Raw genomic sequence first — 17,478 nt, 5'->3', positions numbered from 1 at the left:
AGATATCTCTCATGTAATTTAGGTCATAAATAATGTAGTAATAATTTGTCGGGCTTTAGGCCTCTTTCGTATTGTCGGACTTTAGGGCCCTTTCATATTGTCGGACTTTAGGCCTCTTTCATTTATGTTTTAAATTAGGCGGTTATCTTGTTCATCACATCTTCATAATGTATCAATGCCTAGTAACGACTAACGTAGATCGTAGTCGATTCCTCGAAAAAGAAAAAGAAAATTAGGGTCGTTCAAAAAAAAAAATTGGAAATTGACTACGATCAACGATAGTCATTACATTTGACATTGATACATCAAAGATGTGATTAGTTCGATAACCGCCCATTCAAACCTCTTACAAGACCGGGCCTACAACCCAACTAAACAGTGACTTAAAGCCCAACTACATTATTTATAACTTAATAATCCAAATTCAAATAACCAAAGATTCCACTTTCTCTGAGATTCGAACCTGGGAATCTCTACGGCTTTCTGGAGTTTATGTCAACACCTTGGAACCACTTGGGCTGCCAACTATTGACGGTTCCACGACAATCGACCACGAGATTTTTCAGGGAAATGGACCAGGAAACCCTGGAGAACGGTGGGGGGTGTTTATAGAACGGGCCCATTAAAAGTTAACGTCGGGGACGCCTTTTTAGAATGCTCGAGTCACTTTCTCGTTCGTACCTTTAAACTTGAATCAGATTCCAGGGTTTTAGCCAAAAAGAAGCCGAACCTGAATTAACCGTTTTCCGTGAAGTTCTCCGTGAAGTTCTTCTTCTTATTGCCTCTATAACTGGTTTCTAAACCCTAATAGTAGTTATACGACTACATTCACACCGTTTTATCTTCTTTGTTTGTCATTGTTTCTTTATCTGGTAACACCAGAATCATGGTGCGTCCTAATAAAAATGCATCTAAAAAGCAGCAGAAAGGCGGTATTGATTTCAAAGTAATCAATTTTCTTACTCTCTACCTCTTTCTTAACTCAATTTAGACAACCTTTTAGGGTTTCTGGTTATCTTATTAAATTCATTATTGAATTTGCAGAAAATAAAGCGAAAGATTGGAAGGAAACTACCGCCTGCTAAAAATTCAACAAATACTGAAATCAAATCTAAAGGTATTTAACAAAAAACTTGTTTTTTTACTTACAGTTTGGTGTAGTCTTTCATGGGTTTGGCTAGTTTTTCTTTCTGATTAGAAAATTTTATAATGGGTTAAATTGAACAGCAATTATTCTTCCTGAACAAAGTGTGGCATCAGAGAGATTAGGTTTAGCTTTGAGTAAAAAGGGGTTAAGTTTGAAAGAACTACTTCAGCAAACATCTCATCATAATGCAAAAGTTCGGAAAGGTAATTTCCAATCAAAATATGATTTTTTGGCACTAATTTGGTGGCATTAAGGGCTAACATTTAAAATTGACTCTTTGATATAGATGCATTGACTGGTATTAGGGATTTAACCCATAAGCATCCAGAAGAGCTGAGAGTGCACAAGCTTGCTATAATAGAGAAGCTTCGTGAACGAATAAGTGACGATGATAAAGTTGTTAGGGAAACATTGTATCAACTTCTGAAAACTGAGATTTTTCCTGGTTCCAAAGAGGTAAGTCGAGACATCCTTAGTTCGGCACACATGGAAGCAGAACCTAAGTTTTGAAATTTGATTTTTCTGTTGTAAGCACTAATTAAATAAGGTTAAGATTTAGATGTCACCATTTAAGTTTCTTCGGAATTGATCCCCTCCGGCATGTCTTCTTTTTTGTTATGACTATACTGTGATTTTTAATCACCATTAGTACTCGAGCATCTTGTAAAATGTGTCCGTACTAAGCTCACGAATTTGTGTCTCTATTTTTTCCCAGGATATGTCAGGACCATTTGTCTCTTTGATAATGGCATATGTTTTTAATGCGATGACACATTTAGCAGTTGATATCCGGTTGATGGCTTTCAAATTTTTTGATCTTGTTGTCCAGCACTATCCCTCTTCATTTTTATCTCATGCTGAAAAGGTATGTTCAACATCTATGAGTACAAGTTTTGTTATTTTGTAGCTAAAGTTCTGTGCTTCACTTTTTTTATGGTTAGTGTCCTCGATATTGATCTTAAAGATAACAACGTACCAACTAGTTCCTTTATATACAACTATCAAAGAAACTCGTGGGCATATGTAATTCTCTGAAGTGAGGTTGTTAGTGAGTGTTTTCTGTTTGAACCTGCGTTTTGTTTTATTACGTATGAGCCCATTGTGTAGAGTTGACCTTAATTCTCCAGTTTTGGCTGTCTTTCTGAGGGGGCTGATTAACTTTGCATATGTAGGTACTTGTGATCATGTGAATTCCAATAAACTGTTTGTCATTAAACCATTGAAATTACAAGCCTAGAGAGGACTGCTAGTAGATTTGGCATACAAATGTCAAACTAATCCTACTGAAGAACGCTCCAAGTGGACAAATAACCTACAATGAAATGATAATACTTAGTGCATTGTATTGATCTGATAAGATTTTCATTATTCCATCATGTCCACATCCAACAGATTCTTCAGAATTATGGCGACATTCTGCGAAAGAACCACATATTTCTAGATGACAAGAGCAAACTAAAGAACGCCCTAGCTGGACTAGTTCGCTGCTTGTCACTGTTGCCTTCTATAAACAGACAAGATGATTCATCACATGAAAGTGTAGGTTACAGTTTGCCCTCCATTTTATTTTGAGAATTTCAGTAGACTTGTATGGTGATCTGTTCTGTAAATTTTCTTAAAGCTACTTTACAGTTCAGATTCTATTCACTTTTCTTGCATTTGATCGTTGACAACTGTTACTTTATGATGTATTGATCCTTTTCAAATAAATGGTGCCAACTTCATTGATCAAATAGCTGGCAGCTAATTATGCATAGTTCCGTTTCAAAAGAAAAAAAAAGAGAATTTTGGATATTTATATTTGCTATTGTGTTTAGAAACTCAGAGTATTGATATCCCTGCTCGACATATTTCGGGCACTACCATGAACCTAGTAACTACATGCAAATTCGAGGTTCACTGCAGCATTTGTGATTAAATTGAACATCTTGCTGCCATCTTGCTCAAAATGATTGCCTGATCTCCAGTGTTTTTTTTCTTGAATTTATTTAATTTCCTTAAAAGCTAATGAAATAATGAATTTAAAAGGAAAGATGTAATTGCTACAACTCTAATTTGATTACGGGGACCATTGGTGGTTGATTTGTATACTGCTGATTAGACCTTCAAACCTATTTATATAGATTTGAACAACCGCTTGCTTATTGATCGTATCAAAACAATCAGAGCCTTACAATCATGTTCTCCTTTCCTGGTTCTCTTATACTTATTACATTAATGATTACTACTCACTAAGTCTGGACTGGTTGGTGAAATCGGCCTAGTTGATGTTAGATTACAAAGGATCTTCGGTTAATTGCTTGACAGCTTGAGTATTACATTAGTATTGAGTATTGGATTTCAAACCAAATAATAAATAAATAGAACAATGACTTTACCGTAAGGTTATTACGCTCTTTTATTGCTTCGTATTACTAAGATTACTCAGTCTTCTGAATCTTTAGAAGCCTTTTGACATTAAGTTTCAGCATAAGCTACAAGTCGTTTTGAATTTTTGATATACTTTCTGATTATTGATAGTATTTCTCTATTTTGTTAGATCGATAATGAAATGGGGGCACTGCATGCATTTGAGACAGAAGCACCCAAGGAGCATACTGGTATGTGCATCAATGATGTATAATGGTTCTTTTGCTTTTGATGGATTTCTTGATATCTACTTTCTACCCATTTTGAAGAACTTCCCGTGTTGGATATCATTTATAATGTCTGAATATGTAGTAATAAAATGAATACCTGCATCATGAGGTTCATTTGGTGCACAGAGTTTCCTTGAAATAGTGTATTGCGGTTGACTGATTTTCTCGGAACTCCTTAATTAGTGGGGGATTCTCTTTTAGAAATGAAGTCAATGAATCCTTCACCTGTTTTGCAGGGTTTTCTTCTATTGGTCAGACACTTGAAGTCCTTTTGCCAGTTTTGCTCAACTGTTTCCAAGAACTTATTCCTTCAGTTCGCGTGATGCCACAAGTTGATGCTCAGTCATTTGATTGTATGTCATCTGCACTTCAGTGCATAGATATTGCAATAAGATTCTTTATGTATGGGAATGACAGTCGCCAATCGAGTGGTGAAGTTTTTGTTCCTTCTATGTCTAAAGGAGCCGATGTAATAGTCTCGGGGAAAGGTACCATGATAATGTTACTAAAGAAGTTTCTGGAAGCTTTTCCTGTGGTTCCAGTTCACCATTCTACAGAAAAGGTGGGTCCTTGAGAAGAGGGCGTCATGCTAACATATTTTTAGGATTTTGGGTTATCTGTGGCCTCTTATCTTCCTAGGTAGTGAGGGTGGTATTTTTCTGTCTAATGATTTCCTCTCAGTATGTTTGGTGTTGGTTATGTTTTCTGTACTGTGTACACTTTCCTCGGTTCAGTTGCTACTGCCGGCCTTAGGATTAATTTAATCATATCTTATATATATTCCTTCAACACAAGATAGGTCACAGGGAGGACCTCAAACACCTAACTTTAGAGTAACTGCTTGTAGAAGCGCCCCTGGCAAAGTTCATAATTTAGTTCAGTGCTTGCTAAGTGTTCAATTACTCGAATTTATTTACACAAATATTTGATTATTCGGGCTAAGATTTTTAACAAAATCAAATTTATCAAAATATGTGTCATTTGCAGTAATTGTGGTTTGCAAAATAAAATCACCTTCGAGTCGTAGAATTCATATATGCTTTATAAGATATCATATCTTAAAATATCTTCAGCATACGGCAGAGATTCTGCTTCACTTTTTTCACTATGTTTATTTTGAATGATAAATAACTCAATTTTGATTATTTTGTTTCTGAATGAGTACCCTGTCCTTTGTACACAGCTGTTGTAGGTCTTTAGTAGATGCACTATTACGTGAATTATCAAGCACTCACCAGGATCTTGATTTTAGTTCTTCGTTTGGCATTATTGTTTCTTGCGCTCACTCTGCCTAACAATGTCATTTGTGCAGGAACATGACAGATATTATGCTCTGAATGTCGAAATAGCTGAAGTCCTTATCCACTTAAGTGAAATCGTTGATCCCCGTGCTATTTTGGTAGAAAAATTCCTGACGTTCATCGAAAACGCGCTTTCTGAACAGGTTGGCTCATTACATTCTCTTTTCTACCTAGTTGAGATTGGTCATTATTAATTGTTCTTGTCATTTTGGGTTTTACACCAACCTCATGTGCTTCTTTTGTTCTCATTTTCCCTTGCTGATCTCTCTTATAACTGTCTCGCTGAACTAATGTCAGTATCAGGTTCTCCATTCATCATTTATAAAATCAAATGTTTTCTGCTTTTTTTTTTTCTGGATTAAACTGTTCTTATTTAGCAGCTTGACTTCATGTTGAGGAGCATAGGTTTAATTTTGTCAATTGTTTCTAATCAATGGGTGTTATCTTTTTCAAGATGACCTGTAAAACGCGATCTAGTAGATCAGTCCGTGAAAAGCATTTAGTTACGTTGCTTCCTTTTGTTCCACAACTTGTATCACAAGTGACAAGCGTTTGGAAGTTTCGTCTTCTACAGGTTCGGTTTCTCTTTTCTTCTCCCTTAAAAAACACATTACTCTTGTTCGGCATCATAGATTTGTCATTATTTGATTTATAAAGGGGTAATATATATATATATATATATATATCTACACACATATATATATACACACACACATATATATATATATGTATATATATATATATATATATGTATATACTAGGTATAACCCGTGCCCTTTGTATGTTGCATGTCTCACTAATGGCCATTTTAAAGGACAAGCAAGTTCTACATTGGTGTAGTCTCTCTTGAGTGCATTAAGGGAGTGAGCAACTGCCTCGACCGATCGCGTTACACTTGGGAGAAATAAACTATTAAGAGTCACTTTCTCTCTTCTTCCTCTCTCCCTTTCACGTTTCTCCACCACCTGTCTTCCGGATCGCTTTCCTTTCAATCTGGACCATTGAAGAAAAGTTGGATAAAAAGTGTCTTATTTTTAATTTAGCTATAGATAAGTCTGAATTGTCTAACGTCATTGCTTAAATTAAATTCAAACCGTTAGTTAGGAAAGATTAAAAAACCATTAGGGTTCAGAGTTGATCAACTATCTAGATTCAACTTCCAAGTAATTTAGGCCTATTTTTCAGGATTATCTAGCATGTCCTTTAAAATTTAGAATTTAATCTATGGTTTGAGGTCTCGCCAAATTTTCAATTTATACAACTTTGATTGCAGGCATTTACTGACGTATTTAAAAGTTGCAAACCAGATTCCTCCCTGAACTTAGCTTGCTTATCTGCAATACAAGAAATGCTACTTCCGGTAATCCCTTGTTCCGTTCTTGTAAGTGAAAAGGGTTTGTTCTTTTATGTCTAATTGGTATGCTTTTATTTCGTTATTCTATTGATTGTATGTGACTGTTACACAGTTTATCATATCCCTCTGCAAGGCAGATGTTCTAAACCCCTTCTTTGACTTCTTGTTGCAAGTCCAACGGGCAAGATACAGTAGTTCCAGATACAGATGAGCAGGAAATTTCAGGCTATCAGAGAAGTTGGATTCAGGATCTTCCTTTGTTGCTAATCCAGTTGGGTGATAAACACCCTTTGTCTTCTAAGGTATGAATTTTTCCGTCTCATTTTGCCAGTACAAAAGAAACTTATATTCTCTTTCCATATTTTTGGTCATTAAAAGAGGGTAATTCAGATACTTAAAATGCTGGTCACCTTTCTTTTCCTGGCAATTAATAATTCAAAACTTTTTATATTTTCTACATTTCTCATTGAAATGCTCCTTGCAGTTTATTTTACATCTTCAACTTCGCCTGGGGCAATGCGCTTCCATGAACCCGCATCTTGCTTGGGAGTATCAGAATTCGTTAAGCTTGTTTTACAGTACACTATACGGGCCTTTCGTAAAGCTCCCGAGAGATTGCCAGGAACTTGCCGTTTCTTCATTATATTATTTCTCCTTCTTAAATCCACGCCTTCTCCTGTCAGTAGCCTCGTGTTGCCTGTGTGAGTGCTATATCCTTTCCTATTTTTGATTAATGCCTAGTAACTTATCTGATGGTTTGAGGTATCTGCTTATGAGATTCAGAGCAGGACTGCTTCTTTTCCCCTGCAAAAAAAGCTGCATGCTATGCTGCCATATATGCTGTTTTTTCGTCAATGTCCTTTTTGGTTGGTTGGTTTGTCAGAGTTTTCCTGCAGACCTTTGTTTACTTAACGAAATATAGGTTGAATGGAAAAGGTTTTCTCTTTTGGAGTATCGTGGGATGTGTACTCTGATCGTTAACTCTTTTCTCTGTCCCTTTTTTTGTGTATAAACGAAAAATAGAACAAATTGAACAGTGCTTATAGTTAACATGAACTCTATAATTTCTGACTGTTAGTGGTTTTAACTCCTCTTTTACGGTTTTACCATCCATAATCTTTGTATATCTCAAATCTAATATTGCTTATCTCGGGATTGGTTCACAACCTGACATTTACAATCGAGTCCCCAAGCCTTTCTCATTACTCTTCTTGATATGTGGAAGCAGGCAACTGTTTGGAACCACTTGTCCTAATACGGATCGTAGAGGTTCTTCACTCATCCTATAAGGCAGGACACGTACAGATCTCGGACCACATCGGTTTTCTTTTCACCTTACTCTCGCGTTTAAAAGTTATGCCTGGTAAGTTGGCTTCACCTTTTCTATTTCCTGTAACTATTTTCTCTTAATTTATCTTTTACTAGAAAATATATGCTGTTTCAGTTTACTTCCCATTTGACAAATGACGTTACAGTTGCAGAAAACTCCAGTTCTGTCACAGAGGACAATGAAAAGGTTTCAGACCGGGAAATCCTCAAGGCGGTGACAGATATTGTCTGTTCTTACCTGTCTCAAATCGGTGACAACACTCTTATTTTTCAGTTTTTACAAAAAGATATCATCAATGAGTTGGTAAGTTCACTGAATTGCTTATTTTCATTGCTATGCTAGAGAAATTAGAGATCTTTTTTCACTGTTCACTTTTCCTTTTCTTCGTCAGACCCTATAACATTTTCCTGAATTGTTGGTCTTCGTTAATGGATTGGCACGAAAAGTTGCAGCCTTGACCTCTTACCTTGTTCTTCAATTTCAGTCGCGTAACATACCTTTGGAGAACAAGCGTATTTTGCTCAGACTACTTATTCAACTGGACTTGAAACCGACAATACTTCCACAGGACAGTGTTACCAATTTAGCCAACTCCCTTTTCCAATACTTGATCGATGTTGCATCTGTAAGTACTTCCACAAGTAAAAGTTTCAATGCAGTTTTCTTCTTCTGAACTTTTTCTCTTTGTATACTGAATTAATAGTACTTTTTGTTCCTTGGTGCAGTATATTCCACAAAATAGTGACTTCAAGTCCGAAGACAATGATAAGATTCACAGTTGTCAATACTATTTTGTTCCTTGTTTTTCCCTCTTTCATAGAAGCGAGAAACTTCTATCTCTTGTGTTAAATTTGATGGGGTCCTATATAGCTGAAGGTATATCATCAAACTCTAAGCGTGCCACTGTTTCTGGCCTTGATCAGTCAAGTAGGATTTTTTCAATCGCTTCTATCGTACGGTTCCTGCACAATGAGGTGAAACTCCACCAAGCTTTTTCTTCATGTAAAGCAGAAATGAACTGTATTTTACAGAACTTGCAATCTGTAAAGGTAAGCTTCTTGCTTAGGCATAATATTATGAAAAAGGTTATGAATAAGTACGTCCAACTTAGAATTCCAATAATTTCTTCGAAATGTTTTCTGGAAGTTATCAAATATAGTATTACCCGTCCTTTTCGTAATCACTATCACTCACTTAGAGGCTTGTATTCGAAATCAAAGGGATTAGCGTGCCGCTGAATGACTGGTTATATACTTCTATTTCAATGCAGTCTTCAACAGAAACAAAGATGAATATCGAAGAAAGACAAAAAGTAAAAATTGCATATGATCAACTTGAGACTATTCAAAAGAGATATAATGCTTGAGTTCACTGACGATCTCAGTAAAATTTCTGAAGCTGGAAGACGACTTCATGTAAGTCTTCGCATTTTATTTGCTCATCATTTGGTTCAGTATCATCAAACCGTCCATGTGTGGGAGCACTGCTCATTATTTTCTTTATTTGAATGACATTCTCTGTTTTTCTTATTTCCACATTGAACAATATGCCTCAGTTATATATGTCGAACATTGATCTAGCAAAAATTTCATGTATTCTAAATTCATCATGAAGCAGAATTCTATATTTATTGCCCATTATAACAGTTATTAGCCTATTCTCTGTATTGCAGTGACTCGGCGATTTTTGAGTAACAGACGGCATCGGTGAATCTGGTATTACTTTCCCAAGTCTAAAGAGTTCATCCATTGAAGTGTCTAAGCTGGTGGACTCTCAAGCGTCTACAGCTTCCTAATTTTCGTAAATAGTTTAGCAAATACTCTAATTCTTTTTTTAATTTCGAAGTTAAGTGAAATCTGCGATTTTGAAGTTATTGACATCAGCAGGTGTAAGTAGAGCTAGTATGGTCAAGAGAGTGAAGGATCAAGACCAGTGTCGTTCCATTTACGGATCGTGCTATTTATAAAATATCATATCTTGTAAAATTTTGATTGGACTGCTTTCTCGGCTTTTCCTACAAGTTTGAAGTTTGATTAGATTTAGTGGTATTTATAAATGATCCATGAGGTGTTATGGCAGTCCAACTATGGCTTGGTGTTCATTTAGTATCTGAACCGACCAATCCGATCCAGTAGTGATCCGGATGTTAAAATGACAAAATCGAGAGATTTGGATCGGTTTATAGATTTGGTTGATGGATAACGGAACCAAACCATTTATTGTTATTTTTATATATTATTATATATAAAAATATATATGAAGGGAATGATGGATGGCTGAGATTTAAGGATCTGTTTGATACACTTGAAAAAAGGGTAAGAAAATCGATTTCTGCCGTTTGGTATAGCCTAAATAATGTGAAAGTCGGCAACTAATGTGCAAAATAAGTTGGAAAAAGGGCTGAAAGTTTTTCGTTTCAAAAAGATGCAGCTCCATCTCCCTCCCGCTTAGATTCTTTTTACTTCCACCAAAATCACTTGCTTCTTCTCTAAATCTTCAGACTTTTATTAAGGATTCAAGAGAGTATTTTCAGATCTCCCTTATCACTTTTTTCTCTCTCAATCCATAAACGAAGGATTCCAGAGATGTTCTCTGCCCTAATCTATAGACGACTGATTCAAGAAGCAAGTGATTTTCGATGAAGTACCTGTTAAAAATCTAGGTGCTTGGAATTAAATCGATTTTCTTATGTGATTTTGTCTACCAGGTAACTTTTTTTCAAAACGAGATTTTTCTAGATCTAGGTTTTAAGGGTTTTCCCTTGGCTCCTTCAACAAGAACTAGCTCCAATCCTCAATTCGCACGTAAAGTTTCTCTCTCTATCATTATTTTTTTTTTCTAATAATACTCTAATTGTTTCTACGTCTTCTTATTTCTTTCTCTAAGTAAGTTCTAACTTCTAACTTGATATAATTAGTTGATTTATTTTATAGTTTTGGATTACTAACGTACAAAACATGTTTATAATTGATATAATAAGAGTATATGGACTGATTTTGCTCTCTAATTTCTATAATTAGTTGATTTTCTTTATAATTTTGTATTTTTAATGTATAAAACATGTTTATAATTGATATTAAATAAGTTTATGGACTGATTTTGCTCTCTAACTTCTATAATCAGTTGATTTTCTTTATAATTTGTATTTCTAATGTATAAACCATGTTTATGATTGTAATAATTTATATATATATATATATATATATATATATATATATATATGTATTTATATTTTAAGTTTGATCAATGAAATCCGCTAGTCCCGTTGTCATCCCACCTCGTATTGTTTAATGCTATTGCCTTAAACATTTGAATTTGAGTATATATTTTTAATCTTTCCTTCTTGCTCTATTGTAGGCAGGAATATACAATTCCTCGCGGATTAAGGCAACCCACCTTCACCATTCCTTTTCCTTCTGGCTATGTAAGACCTCAGCGGGCCTGCACTCTGTACAACACAATGTTTTCATCAACGTTTTAATCTTAGCTATAAACTTGATTTTGCTCTCTAACTTCAATAATCAGTTGATTTTCTTTATAATTTGTATTTCTAATGTATAAACCATGTTTATGATTGTAATAATTTATATTTATATATATATATATATATATATATATAATATAATAATATATGTAATTATATATATATATATATTTATTTATATCTTAAGTTTGATCAATGAAAACTGATTGGTCCCGTTGTCATCCCACCTGGTAGCTAGGTCCAGGTCAACCGACTAGTTCCGATTTCTGATTTTTCGAGCATAGATGGGTATGCTCAAATGGGTGAAGATGAAGAAGCTTTAAGGCATTTCAAACAGGCTTTGTTAGAGGATTTGGAGGTTAATGATTTTACCTTCGAGTGTTATTCGGGTTTGCCGCAATTCTACATTACTAGAATTGGGCAAACAAATGCAAGGGTTCTGCTTAAAAACAAGCTTTGATTCGTCGAGCTTTGTGGGTAGTTCTTTGATTTCATTGTACTCAAAATGTGGAGTCATTGAAGAAGCTTACCGAGTTTTCGATGAAGTACCTGTTAAAAATCTAGGTGCTTGGAATTCAATGATGATTGCTTGTTCACAACACTCTCAAATGCATAAAGCATTTGAATTGTTCACTCAAATGGAAACCCTTGGTATTAAACCAAATCTCATTAGTTTCTTATGTGTTTTATTTATTGGATTGTAGTCATGAAAGAACGGTGAGTGAGAAGTAAAGTTCACAAAATGTGAAACAAGCTTCTCCTACCACCTTAGTGGGTTCCTGGCCAACCTATGACACTATGGTGAAAAGTTAAGATTGCTTCCTGTTAAGGAAGAATATCATCACGAATTTTGAAGACACCCTCAATGAACAGGTGAATAAAAGAAATGTCAACGATTTTGTAAAGGCACCTAACATTTTCCTATAACCCTATCAAATAATTTAAAACTCAACTCACATAGGAAAATGTTGATTTTCTTAACCATTACAAAGGTCGGTTTTCTTACCCAAGGTTTTTCTCACGTATCGAACTGACCTAATAGTTAAGTTAGTTTCATGTTTGTTGATATTGTAGCTTAATGCATGTGTAACAGAAAGTAAATGGCGTGGAAAATTGTAGCTTAATTCAATAGTTAAGTTAGTTCAATGTTTTTAAGTTGAAAATGCGAAATTTTGTTTATGGTAAAATGTCATAGGTGGTTCAGTTATCCAACCTAGGGGTGTATTCGAGTCGAGCCGAACCAAGTAGTAAGATGTTCAAGCTCGGTTCGTGTATTTGACTGTTGAGCTCGTTCGAGTAATTGTCCACTTGTTCAAACTCGGTTCGTATAAGTTTGAAAGAGCTCGAGCTCGAACTCGAACTCGCATTCTTTTAAGCTCGTTTATCAAAATACTTCAAATGAAAACTTTCTAAATTATCAAAATACTTCATTGATCATTTGTCACATACAACAATAATGATTAATGATTCATATTCTGATAATTTTTTAATGGTTGATATTTCATGTACAAGTTTCAATACTAATACGTAATTATGTACTACAATATTATAAGAGTATGTTAAACGAGTTGTTCACGAGTAGCTCGTGATACACTAAAGAACGATCAAGCTCGGCTTGTTTACATAAACGAACATGATTTTGAGCTCGTGTTAAGCTCGTGCTCGTTAATATTCGAGTCGAGCACGAGCAATAGTCGAGCCGAGCTCAAGCAGCTCGTTAAGTGCTCGGCTCGTGTACACCCCTAATCCAACCGATCCAAACCGTCCATGCATAGTTCGGATGGTAACCGAACAAAACCATAAACGGATTGGTTCGGATTTAGATTTGAAAAAAAAGCGAACCCTTCGGTTTGGACTTTGGATTGGTCCAAGAAATCAGTTATCCAACCGATGTTTTCCCCTAATGGCTTCGGTTGTCTTAGAGAGCCTAGGGATTCTTCATTGGATTTGGATCATGACTATAAGAATGACCTCAATAGGACAGTTGACCCAGTTGAATATGGTTTGGATTAGACACGACCCCTTATGTCTTGCCCGAGTCGGAGGCTGAAGATAACATGCCTAATGGTCATATCTCATATAGGGGCCTCTTAAGAGGCCAGACGACTGGAATGGACCATTACTCGGGACAAATTATTGGAGCTAGGAGGAAATTTTGTATGTGTTTTTTGTTCATCTATTGGGTGTTCTGGTGGTATTTTCTATATTTGAGACCCTACTCTCTTCCTCGCTTTAGACGTTTTTGTTGGCCTTTTTTTCTGAGTTTTAGTTTAATGATTCTTCGGTTAGAGAGACCTTTTAATCCGAGCTCTGTTATCCTCGTACGAAAGGAAGAACTCTTTTTTCATAGTCAATTCATTCTTTATTGCAAGAGGGCCAATACTCTGGTATGGGAAGCTATCAGAGGCCTCGATAGGGGTGAAGCCCTGAGCCCCGAGCCCTGGTTCTTTTTTTCTTCTGTTGAAATGTAATTCATTCATATAACAATGGTCTTACATACCAATACATAAAAGGAACATATAAGTGGAGAAGCAAAAAAATTAAAGTTGGTAACGTCCTGTTTACTACATTCTAGGTCACCCCACTTGTTTTCTTTAGGAAGAGAGGCCATGTCCTTCAAAAATCTTAAAAATAAGATTGACAAAAAGGCACTGGAGTTATTGTCTTCGCCAACCAAAACCAAGTACAAATACTGAGTCAGGCCAGCAAAACTATGAAAATCAATCAAATACAAAGGGCGGAGGGAGGGTAAGGCAGAGTAAAAGTTAATATTTGAATATCAAAGGATAATGACGTTCCACCACTCCTGTAACATCCCGTGTTTTAATAGGTTAGTTTAGGGATTATTTGGCTTTTGGGTCAAGTCAAAGAGGGGTTAAATTAGCAAAGAGGACAATTTGGGGGGTATTTTGCAGTAAAGCCAAAACCAGGGGCCTAACTGCAATTTCGTGAAATTGGATAAGAGATGAAAAATCAGATCTTTTATCCCTCTTTTGCTCGACAGAAATTGAGGGTTAGGGTTTGGGTGAAGGAAATTCCGATTTCAATGGAGATTTCGAGTGGTTTCAAGGGGAAATCTTGTTTTTGGTCTAATTCGAGCATAAAGGAATGATTCAAGCTAGGGTTTGTTAATTTGTGGTAAGAATTCATATTCTCTCTCTCTAGAATCCAATAACTCTGGTTTGAATGTTAATGGAGCTTTTCTATCTTTGAATTTCGCAGAAGTTGAAAGGGGTTCATGTAAAAGACTAATCTTAAGTCTCAATCAACTAACTAAGGTAATTCCCTAACTTGATAGGATTTAATTGATTATTCTTAAACTTTAGGGTTTATGAAATTAGGGGTTTTGTAATTCATGGAATTCTAAGATGTATTTAGATGGGAATTAAGTGATTATGAGGTATAAACTGTGTTAGAGAAGATAATTGGGTTAAATTATCGATTGAATGACGAATCGAGGGACTGAAATTCAGTCTACTGTTGTCAGATAATCTGGCCTTGTACAGTACTCGGATGTATTTTCCCGAAACACGAGAGTCGTAGCTTAGGATCTTAGCTTTCCAGAATGGTATGGTACAACTCGATTCGATGTCGGAAGAGAGAGTTACGACTGTTTTACTAAACAAAGCGCTATTCAGCAAATCTGAAAACTGCCTACTGTTTTTACTGTATTAGATAGTCATAGAGGTTCCAACAGATGTTTGAGTCTTCATCAATATTGTAGCTCGTCTTGTGACGATTCCAGAAAGGTATGGTACAAGTCGTTTCGATCTCGGACGAGAGAGTTATGACATTTTAACGAACAATGCGCAGTTAGGAAAATTCTGCTTTGTTGTTGTTCGTATTTTTATGAATTTCAAAGGTGACTCACTTGGATTTTGAGGAATACATTTAATAACTAAATGTTAGGGACATAAGTAAGTTCAAACACTGATTGGTGGACCCTAAGTGGGCATGGTATGAAAGATAGAAGATCGATCGAAATTCGGTTAAGTCGAAGTCTTCCAAAGTTATCGTTTTGTTTTTATGTTATGAGTTTTCATTGTTTTGTTTTATTTATCGTTTTTGTCGTGCAAGGTTCTTCGTTTAGAACCTAATGTTTCTATTCGGTGTTTTTGGTTATTCTTCCTTATCCCAGAGTATGCGAATGAGGAGGAATAAGGTCGTCTGGTAGGCGGGAGGTCTTTGGTGAGCAAGGACTGAGGTAGGGGTTCTGAATCCTTTATCCAGCATGGTTTTATAGATAATGAATATGTTAGATTTTATAGTTATATATGCGCCATTATAACTAGAGTTTAGGTAGCATGAAACTCGATTTATGTGATGAACTGAAATATGGTTGAATGATTTTATTGCGATATGAGAAATGTTTTTGAACTGTTTTGCGATGATTGCGAACTACTTGGGATTTTGTTGAATGTACCCGACTGCGGATTATGTCAACCTACGGGCACGTAGCCATTGAGAGTAGGTGACATGTGGACACGGGTGTGACCTGTGTGAGACCGGTGAGGTGGGCGACACTAGTCATGAGACCTGTGGGAGTAGAGTGCTTCACTTGCTGGCCATTGGTGCTCGTGCCTCCAGCTCGAGGCTCAGGGCCGTACACCCTGACCGCTCGCCTGGGAGGTGACATTGATTGGGAATCCCTCTGCTTTGTGGCGATATGACTCTTGGTTGTTCCACTTCCGTGTTTGATACGATAATGAATTGAATATGAATATTGGTTTTGATATACGAATGAAACTGATTTTGAAAGATCGCATTAGATGCATGACAGGGTACCGAAGAGAATGAGGTTCAGGTCCTTCCATGGCTATTGGGGGACGGCTCTCTTATTCGAACTCGGTGATCAAAAACTTATTTAGATACTTAATGTATCATGAGGTAAGCTCTTCAATGATTGCGGAGTCCCTTAGTTGGAGAGGGGCTTACCGGCTAGGGGTAAGTTTCTTTCTCGAGGAGACGTAGTGCATTAGCTAGTGCCATAAATGGGCTGGTACTATCTAACGCACTCTAGGTTCTCCTGAGGAACTCTCCTCTTATTGGGAGCGCACCATGGGTGGGCAGCTAATCACTGCTATTGCTTGATAGATTAAGGAAAATGGTTTTGTATATAGTATATATAGTAACTGGTTTGATAACTCGTTTTGTCATAATGTTTACAACTTATTAAATGAACCTTTAAACGTGATGGGTTTTGGATTAGTCTTCTACCAGAATAACTCGTGTCGGTGAGTATTCTGACCCCCTACTAGTTGTTAGTGTGCAGGTGCTTTGTCGTAGCTTCGAGGCGGAGTTGTATTCCAGCCGGTAATCTTGTCTGACGAGGCTAGTGGAGTATGTCGTTTTATATGGTTTTTCGTTATTTTCAAGTTATGTATTTATTGCAGAAACCAAACTCTAATATGTATATACGTAACACTTAGAGTTGTTTATAGATTGTATCGATGTTTATGAGGCGTTTGTATTTTTGTGGTTCGGGTTTCGACCCGAAACTGAGTTGAGTTTGTTTAGCTTCCGCTTGAGTTTATTTTTGTGTATGCGAATGTATGGTTTGCATGACAGGTTTACAGGTGCGACCGGTTCGATTTACAGAAGAGACTCTGCCGGATTTTTGTCTCGTCTGTGAATTGCCGGGGCGTGGTCGTGTCTATTTTGGGACACGGGGCGTCACAACTCCCTAGGTAGTGGATGAGGGAACCAAAAGTAGTAAATAAGATGGTCGGTGTTTCGGGGAAACAAGACTAATTTCCAAAGAAAAAAGTGAAAAAAAAACATAAACCAAACAGACCCTTAGTGTCGCTAGCAAAATGACACCGGTCGGAGGTGTTCGACGCCGACCGAATTCTTATCTCCTCTCTCTCTCTCTCTCTCTCTCTCCTGTCTCTCTCTTCACTCTCTCTCCCTTCATTCTCTCTCCTCACTCACTCTCTCTCGCTCTCTCTCTCTCTCTCTCTTTATTCTCGTTATCTTCTCTCCCTCTCAAACTCCGACGAATGAGAGTATGGATATAAGAGCATCTCCAATGCAATACTCAAAAAAATAGTCTCTTTCGCCTATTTTGTACCCCGAAAAATTCCTTTATATCCCTAAATCACACACCAATATGATGTATAGATATAAGAGCATCTCCAATGCAAAACTCAAAAAAATCTCTATTCGTCCTATTTGTCGAGTTCCAATTAAAATTCTGACCCCTAGGTGGCGAAAACAAAGGTCC

At 36.5% G+C, this 17,478-nt stretch overlaps 1 protein-coding gene and 1 long non-coding RNA gene across 5 annotated transcripts; both read left to right on the top strand.

The window, feature by feature from the left end:
* The first annotated feature begins 539 nt into the window (after positions 1 to 539).
* On the top strand, positions 540 to 9,756 carry LOC147547733 (uncharacterized). Of its 4 annotated transcripts, none has more exons than XM_086669329.1 (19): positions 540 to 946; positions 1,045 to 1,117; positions 1,228 to 1,350; positions 1,434 to 1,603; positions 1,863 to 2,012; positions 2,540 to 2,686; positions 3,687 to 3,747; positions 4,023 to 4,348; positions 5,099 to 5,230; positions 5,542 to 5,661; positions 6,361 to 6,468; positions 6,615 to 6,743; positions 6,926 to 7,142; positions 7,670 to 7,804; positions 7,917 to 8,074; positions 8,256 to 8,396; positions 8,497 to 8,820; positions 9,042 to 9,186; positions 9,444 to 9,756. In XM_086669329.1, the coding sequence occupies exons 1-18, from the start codon at positions 887 to 889 to the stop codon at positions 9,135 to 9,137; spliced, it is 2,670 nt and encodes an 889-aa protein (XP_086525455.1). In that variant the 5' UTR covers positions 540 to 886; the 3' UTR covers positions 9,138 to 9,186; positions 9,444 to 9,756. The 4 variants fall into 4 exon arrangements, with proteins under 4 accessions (XP_086525455.1, XP_086525458.1, XP_086525457.1 ...); XM_086669332.1 differs by having other exon boundaries at positions 635 to 946; positions 6,361 to 6,447; positions 7,923 to 8,074; XM_086669331.1 differs by having other exon boundaries at positions 635 to 946; positions 6,361 to 6,447.
* Positions 9,757 to 14,253: 4,497 nt separating this feature from the next.
* LOC147547732 (uncharacterized) lies at positions 14,254 to 16,757 on the top strand. Its single transcript, XR_015237652.1, has 4 exons — positions 14,254 to 14,393; positions 14,478 to 14,533; positions 15,394 to 15,459; positions 16,514 to 16,757. It is a non-coding gene; the product is annotated as an uncharacterized LOC147547732 (long non-coding RNA).
* The last annotated feature ends 721 nt before the right edge of the window (positions 16,758 to 17,478 follow it).

Source organism: Eschscholzia californica, unplaced genomic scaffold (assembly GCF_041429995.1).
Source record: "Eschscholzia californica isolate CP2 unplaced genomic scaffold, dmEscCali1.0.p SCAF_3, whole genome shotgun sequence".
Taxonomy (NCBI): Eukaryota; Viridiplantae; Streptophyta; class Magnoliopsida; order Ranunculales; family Papaveraceae; genus Eschscholzia; species Eschscholzia californica.
The sequence above is the reverse complement of the archived record's forward strand: the minus strand, read 5'-3'. Positions and strand labels throughout refer to the sequence as shown.

Excerpts from the sequence above, each read along its gene's own strand:
- LOC147547733 (XM_086669329.1), top strand. The coding sequence starts at position 887 with ATGGTGCGTCCTAATAAAAATGCATCTAAAAAGCAGCAGAAAGGCGGT. Across the intron at positions 1,351-1,433 it reads TAATGCAAAAGTTCGGAAAG|ATGCATTGACTGGTATTAGG; the intron begins GTAATTTCCAAT and ends TCTTTGATATAG. Across the intron at positions 2,687-3,686 it reads ATGATTCATCACATGAAAGT|ATCGATAATGAAATGGGGGC; the intron begins GTAGGTTACAGT and ends CTATTTTGTTAG.